Source organism: Mandrillus leucophaeus, unplaced genomic scaffold, assembly GCF_000951045.1.
Source record: "Mandrillus leucophaeus isolate KB7577 unplaced genomic scaffold, Mleu.le_1.0 Scaffold865, whole genome shotgun sequence".
NCBI classification, from domain to species: domain Eukaryota; kingdom Metazoa; phylum Chordata; class Mammalia; order Primates; family Cercopithecidae; genus Mandrillus; species Mandrillus leucophaeus.
In genome coordinates, this window is record NW_012109419.1 from 304,465 (window position 1) to 313,729 (window position 9,265).

The window sequence follows — 9,265 nt, forward strand, 5'->3', positions numbered from 1 at the left end:
TTAACAAAAACTAATATTAAAAGGTGTGGTTCTGGGAAAGTTATTAGCAGTAAACATGTCATAATTTTTATCATCTTATTATAATCATTATGTCTCATTTTTGCTGTGTTTCTAAGTGACATTTTCCCATAATTGCTCAGGATATATACACAATTGAAACAACACTCTTAAAAAAACCTAGATTTTAAAAAAAGGTTAAGCCTGACAAGAACTTTTTTTTTGTAAATAAAACACCGAATATCTAAGAAATTTCTGCAAAACAATTTCCCATATGCTTAAACTATTTAACGAAACCAAGAAAAAAACTGTTTCATTGTTTGTTATTGAAAGCTCCAACTTAATTTGTTTTTACTTAATAGCTTTGTATTGTCCTAAGAAACATGTAATTCCAAGAGAGCAATAAAGTTAAATATTTACACAGTCCCACTTAACGTGTGAAATGTTGGACATGTATTTTCAACAGCCTCATAACTAAATGCTAATCCCAATACCTAAAATTAGAAATCAGGAGTAATTATTTAATTGGAGTATACTTTAACTTAGATCAAAAAAAAAAAAAAAGTCGTTTTAATAGGAGATTTTTTTTTTTTAAGTTTCTCTAGAATCGGCTCGGTTCATCAGGAAGCTGTGAACGAGATTAATGCGTTTGACCGCGCACCTTGTGTCGCTGGAGCTGAGAACACTTTGTTCCTTTTGTTTCACTCAACTTGCCGACATCTAACTCAGGGACACGGGTATGCAGCGTGTTTGACAAATAAGCCGAGATACGCCGAACATATTCACACATACCAATAGATAATTGGAAGTTCAGGATGCAGTCAAAATAAACGCTTGCGTTTGACCCAGGTTTCACATAACACCAGTTCCATAAGGCACTTACGCCGCTAACGGAGCAGTGCCCCTGAAAATAGCCCACAGGGGACACATCATTTAAATAAATGTGTTTCTTTCCCTGAACAGAAGTTCAGTTCTGCTCAATTATCATTAATTTTGCTCCTTTATTTCCTTTGCGGGCATGAACGGAGAAGTCGTGCTCTTTGAGGTTTTGCGAGCTGGCCTTGGCTGGCAGAGGTGACCGGCAATCCTTCACACTGCGGAAAAAGTGCGAGTGTGTGTGTACTTGTGAAAACGTGTCGTTCCTCCCAGAAAAAGTGGAAACGTAGGTGGAAAGCTCAGTGCGCATGTTGGCGACACCTAAAAACCATGTTCTCGGTCCTGAACCTATAGAAGCGGTATCCCAGGAACGAGTCTGAGTCTGTGCGACAGGGCACAGATGATTCGACAAACTTCAATGACTGCGCCGCATTCGTGCATTAACTCCTTTGAAAAGTAAATCCAGCGTCTCCACTCGCGCGCCCACGTGCGTGGATAAACGCGGGAATTCGGCTGCCCTCAACGTCACTCTGCAGACATTTCCGGGCTGTGAGAGAGTTGGGGTGTGCGGCGGGGGAGGGGAGGGTCTGATATCTTCAGGTTGAGAGTCAAGTCCTGGGGGAGCGGCATGGGCGGGTGTGGCGGGGGAGAGGCGGAGGATGGAGCGCGAACCAGAAAGCGCAGAGGACCCTCGGCCCGCGCCGCACCCGCTGTGATTAGCTCCAGCGGCGCGACCCGGGAAGGCGGACTCTTTCTTAACCCTGGTTGTCTCCTCCTCCTTCTTCCTTTTTAAAGGACGCCTTGCGGGCAGAGCTGTCAGCAATCCCGCTGCCATTTGTACTTGGCCGCGGCGGAGCTGACTCCTGCTCCTGTGACAGATAGGGGCGGGGGCTGAGCGGCCGCCTGTCCGGGGTACTCGCACGTGGGGAACAAATTCTTTTCTTACGGCTCCTCTCGGGACCCGACGATCGCCACAAGTTGGGACTCTGTGCGGCGCTGGAGTTGGCAGCCCCGGGCGCGATGGCTCCCTTGAGGAATGGGGAGGGAGGTGGCCCGGGGGTTGGCGCGCCCCTCGCGCGGGGAGCGCTTTGAGCCGGGTAAAGGGCGGCAGCGACAGCCCCAGCAACTGCCTCTGCTGGCGCCTCCCGCGGGCGCTCGCCAACTCGCCCCGCGCACCATGCTGACTCCCGGCCTGCGGAACTCGTAGTGCAGCCCCTGTCGCCTCCCCGGTCCCTGCTATCCCACGCAGGACTGGCTTCGGCCGCTGGGGCCAGCCGCTTGCGACGTGTCCCTGGGGAGGAGGAATCCCTGTGCGCCCTGAGCCGGGGCTCAGCCCTTCGCTTTCCAGCTGCGTCCTGCTCCGGGCCGCCCAGGGAGCCCAGTGGCGATGGGGGCACTGCTGGCGCTTTGCCTTCTCCTTGGCTGGCTGCGCTGGGGCCCGGCGGGCGCCCAGCAGTCCGGAGAGTACTGCCACGGCTGGGTGGACGTGCAGGGCAACTACCACGAGGGCTTCCAGTGCCCAGAGGACTTCGACACGCTAGACGCTACCATCTGCTGCGGCTCCTGCGCGCTCCGCTACTGTTGCGCGGCGGCCGACGCCCGACTGGAGCAAGGCGGCTGCACCAACGACCGCGGCGAGCTGGAGCACCCAGGCATCACCGCACGTAAGTGCGGGGCCCTTGGGGACAGATTCCCGCCTGCCTAACGGCGGCGGCTGCACGTGTGCGCGGGAGGACGCACAGACCCAGGAAGGTCTGTGCGCCTTCCCGGGTCTGTGCGCCAAGGGGACGCGGCCGGGTGGGGGGAATCAAGGGATGAGTGGGTGGTCGTGTTTCAGATCATGGTCCTCTATTTATTTGCAGTCCCGCTTCCCGCCACTTGCGGTCTCTGCGGGTCGGCCCAAGGGAAAGTTTGCCAGGAACAGTGAGGAGCGCGGGGCTTGTGCCTGGTGGCCCGGGGAAAGACAGCTGGAGCTCCCGGGAGAAGGGTCGTGCGGGTTAAGCCAGGGTAGACTTGGGTTTTGGGAGGGGGGGGGTGCCGAGGGTGTCCCATTGCGCGCCCTTGTCACTTCGGGAGCTTCGGGAAGTACCGAATGCAGGGAATCGCGACTCTTGTCGCGCGCTCAGTTGCAGGCCTTCAGGGCTAAGAAACTACAGTCACTTTTTTTTTGGTCCTATGATAGCGTTTCTAAGCCGCGGACCCGTTCCGCAGACTTCCTTTCAATTCTCTGCATCGAATTACCCTCTCCGGCCCACCCCCTATTGTCACGCCTTTCAGAAATGCCCAGGTCTTCGAGGTGGAGATTTAGAAACAAGGGTCGAAGGTGCTTCCCCGCCCCCTATTCTCACGTCGGAAAACACGGGTCAAATTTCCGCTCACTTCAGAGCGGAATAAATCACGACCGCAGCAAAGAAAATTTACACCTTGAAAAAAAGTTTTCCACCTGAATCGGAACATCAGGGAAACGCTTTAGAGCTTGAGGCGAGGGTTTTATGGCGGGGGAAACCGGAGAAGCGGGCGGAGCTGAGAGCAGGTGACACCCCAGGACTCCAGAGAGCCCAGGTCTGGAGCCGGCAAGAGAAGGTCGCCGGGAAAGGGAGGAGACGCTGGAGAGATCATTAAAGGCTCTCCAACGACCCCTCCCCGCAAACTGATAACCCAGAGGACAGGGGAGTCTGCCCTCTATTAGTGCTCCACTAGAGGGTGAATGTTGGGGGTCAACATTTCCAAGCTAGAGGATTTGGGAAGTAGTTTCTGGAGAAAAGATGCTCAATGGAAAGTAGAGAAATCTAGGCCGTTCTGGCCTGTGAGAAAAATACAGACTCTTCCCCACGGCTTCACTCACTCACCCTGGGGGACCCAGCTGGCCTCTGGGAGTAAGGGCAATTGCCCAGTCTGCAGCAGGGGCTCCCTCTGCGCTCCCTGTTCGGCTCGGTTGCCAGAGGACAGCAGAAGGGACAGGCAGTCTCCACACTCACTGAGCCTGGGATCAGGCAAACCCTGATGGACCTTGGCTCTATCACCTGCCGGCACTGTAACTTAGGCAAGTTAGTTAACTGCTCTGGATACCTCTTCTCAGTTCTAAAGTGGGCATACTGCTCTCAAAGGAGTTAAGTTGTTGGTGACCTGAGAGTGTATGAATGCTGAAGCGCAGGGCTAAGTAAATGGTAGTTACTCACTTTGCCTTTTCTTGCACACTGGTGCTAGTAAACAGGGGAGAATGGGAGGGACACAGAGGAGCTTATGCCTAGGAGCCCACAAATAGTTGACAGTTACCTGTCCTCACTGGCTCTGTCTGTGGGAATGCACAAACTTCTCTGATCTATTTTCACATCTGGAAAATGGAGCTTATCATGTCCATCTCCCAGGGTCTCCATGAGACTTTAACCAGATAATGAATAAGAAAGAGCCAGGCACACAGTAGGGACTTAATCAATGCAGGTTTTCTTTCTTCTACCTGTAAGCTAGAGGCTGTGTCCTAGCACGGCTCTATCAGGGGAGATACCTGGAGAATTGCCCTAGGGGATGCCTCTGGGCTTGGAAATTTTATGTCTGCCTTGTAGAGGGAGAAGGAAATTGGAGTTTGCTCTGTTTGAGGGATGATTTTATAGAAAGTCTGGGCCGTGGACACCGAGAATTGCCTCGTGATCTATCTAAAGTTCAGTCTGACTTCCCAGACTTGGATGGGAATTGAGAGGCATGGCAGCTGGAGTGGGTATTCCAAATCTTTCCTGGAAAGAAGCAGCCAGAGCTGGCAATTTGTGGTATGGTAGGAGACACAGTAGATTGGGCCCTCTGTGAATTTCTTTATACTGTTCTTTCTGGAGTCTCACAAAATCCAGGGTCTGTGTGTAGAGGGGAATCTCATTTAATAGGCCTGGCTCTCTTTGCTTACACTGGAGATTCTTGGATGGGAGATGGATTGCCAGCCTAGGAGAGGGGTCAAATCTCTTATTGCCTCACTGTGATCCAACTACTAAAACCTGCATTTAAACCCAGAATTATTGTAACCCCTAAAATTCACCCTTTCCCTCCAGTGCCTGAACAGAACAGATTCCATTTTTTTTTCTAACTTCCAGATGTGCAATATGATGGTTAATTGCTAACAGAGGCTATGGTATCTGTTGCTTCCTCCATGCTAGGAGTAGCGAGAATATTACATCATCACAGTTTGCATTGCATTTTGCAGGTTACCATTAACAAGCTCTGAAAAACTGAGCTGACAACCGTGATAATACTGAGTCTGCCACCTCTCAACCCTCAGCTGCCCAAGCAGAGCTCAGAGTCTAGGAGATCCTCATCCAAGCATCTGTTTATGTCTGTTTTTGCCTTTTAGAGCCTGTCTACGTCCCCTTTCTCATCGTCGGCTCCATCTTCATTGCGTTCATCATCCTGGGCTCTGTAGTGGCTATTTATTGTTGCACCTGTTTGAGACCCAAGGAGCCCTCGCAGCAGCCAATCCGCTTCTCACTCCGCAGCTATCAGACAGAGACCTTACCCATGATCCTGACCTCCACCAGCCCCAGGGCACCCTCCCGGCAGTCCAGCACAGCCACGAGCTCCAGCTCCACAGGCGGCTCCATCCGCAGGTTCTCCTTTGCCAGGGCTGAGCCAAGCTGCCTGGTGCCCTCGCCGCCCCCGCCATACACCACAAGCCACTCAATCCACCTGGCTCAGCCATCTGGTTTCCTGGTGTCACCCCAGTATTTCGCTTACCCCCTCCAGCAGGAGCCCCCCCTGCCTGGGAAGAGCTGTCCAGACTTCAGTTCCAGTTGACACGCCCAGGCCATGAATCCACAAGTCAGTCAAATGGCAGACAGGTGGAGCCCTGCTGCCATTGCCACATGCAATTCTGAGAAAATTTCCCTTGTAACTGATCAGTGTCATAGAGGAGCATGCTCGGAAAACACAGCACCTTCTAATTTGAGAGTTCCTGGCTCCAATCACAGAATAGCTAAAGCAGAGAACTGTTTTCTGGTTTTGCAAACATGTGATCATTTCATTTCAATTTATGCTACTTTTATTCAAAACATGCAGCAGTTTGACTTTAAAGTTGCAAATTGGCTGAAAATGTTTTACTGGACATTCAGCTGTGCTGCTTAGAAAAGGGCCACATGTTTCTTTTTCATATAAGTTGTTCATTGAGTTATGATAGAAATCTATTCATAAATAAGCAAAGAAAAATACCTAATTATTATTATCAAAGGTTCACTTAAAAAATTAACTATTAGGTAAACTTAAGGGGGCAGTGAACAATCTGTTTATGATTTTGGGAGTAACCTAACCATGAATAATATTAGCATAATGAGAACATTTACTTTTTAAATAAATAACTAGATTTTGTTTAAAATAAGAGGTTTTTTCCAGAATACAAGGTTTCAATAACTGCATGAGGAGTTTAAAGTTTTAAATATATACTCAGACATTCATTGTAACACAGAGTCTGTATAAAATCATTTCCCCCACCCACTGGAGGGAGTATTTATTGCAGACATTTTGTTCAGCAACATTTAGTGTTTCTGTGAAAGTTGGACAGTTGGGGCTTAAAACATTTATTTGTAAAATGAGATATGTACAAATGTAAATATTTGTAATTTAATGTATTTACCACATTGACTGTACTAATTATTTAGTAGTCATACTGTAATTTTTATGTTAATAATTGTGGAGTTCAAAGTCTAGCTATTGGTATAATCATCTAATATTATATATATCTCCAGTGCCACTGAATTTTATGTCTGATGACTATATATTTGGGCATATATCTTGTTGGATTAGAATAAATAAAATACTTTATGTTTTCATGAACTCTATTGAAATTTTAAAGTGATTCGTTTTATCTCTTTAGCAATGTTTTTGCTATTCAATGAAATGAAATGTCTTTAACACATACTTCATATTTTAAATAAAAATTCCATATCAGGGCTCGTGAAAACAGCAAAGGAAGTGAATTTTTATGGAGGTCTCAGTCTCCAGCCCTCCAATAGGTTATTTGGCCTGTGGAGAATTCATCATTGGGACGTTCCTCATAAGAATCTGGATTTCTGGCTTCTCGTGACATACAGGACGTGGCACTAGAGGTTCTGCACTGCCTTGGGTCAGGTCAATCCTCTTCAGACAGGACACCTGCCATTTGCCAGCCTCCTGCCTGGTCTCCCCACCTGGCCCATCTATTTCTGCTATGTTACCTACCTGGCCCCTGCAGGTGTGATTTGAAAGCCCAGATTTATAGGAATTCATACTATCGTATGTCACTCTCAATTTTCAAACACAACTAGTTAGAGGCAGAATTCTGTCCTAAGACAATTGTTTGGCCTTGTCTCTTCGTCTTCTAGTTAAGGAAACAAGTTCAAAGACATTATGCGTCTGCTCAGTCTAAAGGCAGAGGGGCTCTGACTTCTAGTCTCCTGCTTTATCCTGTATCTAAAAGCTGTCTGGCTTCCAGGTTTCCCAAATTGTTCAAAATAATCAAGGAAAGAAACAGCTGCATGTAAAAGGATGAACATTTATACACATGTTCTTGGGTGCAATCCTACACTATTAGACTAGTTTTATTTATGTTTGTGGTATATTGGTCCTTTTAATGGTTTTAAGGTAACCTTATTAAAGCTCTTCTTACGAGCCAAGCATTAAGTATTAACATGTATTAACTTATTTTATGCTCTCAACAAGCCCAACAGAAAAGTATTACAATTCCTATTTTAAAGATTTGAAAGCTGAGGCACAAAGGAATGAAGTAACTTGCCCAAGGCCCTGCAGCTAGTCTGTACTGGAGTTGATATGCATAAACACACAGATCCAAACAGCAAGGGAACACCTGCTTTGAGATTTTCATGGTTCTGTGTACAAAATTCATCAGAGATTTTAAGAGAATAAGCCTAAGCTTCAAACGCAGTGATTCTCAGCCCCATTGGACCCCAAAATGAGCTCTCCTTAGAACAAATATTTTGTGACATCCCTTTATCAGTCCTAAAATGAAATTTATAGATAACTCACTACACACATAGTTTTTAAAAATCAATACAATGCCCCAATGGTAAATAGAAGAAAGAAAGGGAAGTAACTTATTTCTAAATGTAAAGGCTTGGGCAGACTTAAAAAAGACACAGATGCTAACCCCTTACTCAAAATTACCATGATGTGACAGCTTCAAATCCAGACGGATGCAGTTGGTCATTCTGGCAACTCAAATAAACACAATTGCATTGATGCCATTAATGTGATTTTTCCCAGCAAAGTTTGATCATCCTTTGATTTGCACAGTGCCTGTATATCCAAAGAATTCAATGTATACTAGGGCAGTGCAAAAAATATAGGTAAAATGGGATTACATTTTTTTTCACCAGTAGGAATGGTGGACGTTCCAAAGTCATGTCGATGGACATCAAGTCTTTGTTGTGCAGGCTGCTCCATGCATTGTAGGATCTTTGTTACAACTGAGTCCCCCTCAGTGAATGCCAGTAGCACATCCACCTCCGCCCCAACACTCTGATGCTAAAGATTCCCCCATGCAATTCCACCATGTGCCCTAGAGGGTGGAACTGTCCCCACTGAATACCATCTAGTTGCCAGATTTCTCTAGTAGCTGTACTTTTATTTGTCATCCCTTTGGAGAACAGTTTATGTCCATTAGACAAGTTAATGCTAAGGAATTCATAGAGAGTTCACATCTGCAAATTTCCCTTCCTGAGCAGGATGCCCCAGTCAATTTAACTGGCCATAAATTGTTTAAAATTAGAGAGATATTGTGTACCTCATTGCAATATGGCATTCGATGATACTAGATCAAATCATATCCCCAAGTAATTGGTGATATACAGTACATGCCTTTGACCTTCTCCCTGGAAGCTATATAGGTGATATGATTATTCACAATGTTAGGTAAAAAGCCTATCCTGTGGCAGATTTCTAGATATTGTCCCATTCAACAGTTGTTTGCTGAACACCACTTATGGGTTAGGTGCTGGGTGAGATGAATAAAAGATCATTAAAATGCACTTCCAACTCAAGGAGCCACTACCTATTACAGGCTCCGGCATGATGACAAAGACAAATACTTGTGATAAAATGTCATAGATGCTTTATAAAAGAAGCACCATATCTTTTTCTGCTCTCTGTGGTAACCGCGATTACAGGGGAGTGCAAGATACCCCGGTAGCACTTACAAAGGACACTGTTCATCCTGGAGATGTTGACATTGGACCTGAGCCTTGAGAGACACATAAGATTTGAATGAAGAAGACAAGGCAGAGGAAGAAAGAGAGGGGGACTGGAAATAAAGGAAAAATATATCAGGCAGAGTAAAGAATTCATAGACAGACACAGAAGCACCCACCCATGAGCCTGAAAGAACAAGGAACATTTAAGAACCCAGAAGAAGACTGGGTGCTCA

At 46.7% G+C, this 9,265-nt stretch overlaps 1 protein-coding gene across 1 annotated transcript; it reads left to right on the forward strand.

The window, feature by feature from the left end:
- Positions 1 to 1,990: 1,990 nt before the first annotated feature.
- On the forward strand, positions 1,991 to 6,686 carry SHISA3 (shisa family member 3). Its single transcript, XM_011968919.1, has 2 exons — positions 1,991 to 2,537; positions 5,210 to 6,686. Exons 1-2 carry the CDS (start codon positions 2,261 to 2,263, stop codon positions 5,647 to 5,649), a joined length of 717 nt encoding a protein of 238 aa, XP_011824309.1. The 5' UTR covers positions 1,991 to 2,260; the 3' UTR covers positions 5,650 to 6,686.
- Positions 6,687 to 9,265: the final 2,579 nt, after the last annotated feature.

Bases quoted from the DNA above. Each gene is read 5' to 3' on its own strand.
- SHISA3 (XM_011968919.1), top strand. From the start codon at position 2,261: ATGGGGGCACTGCTGGCGCTTTGCCTTCTCCTTGGCTGGCTGCGCTGG. The intron at 2,538-5,209 runs GTAAGTGCGGGG...TTTGCCTTTTAG, and splicing joins GCACCCAGGCATCACCGCAC to AGCCTGTCTACGTCCCCTTT.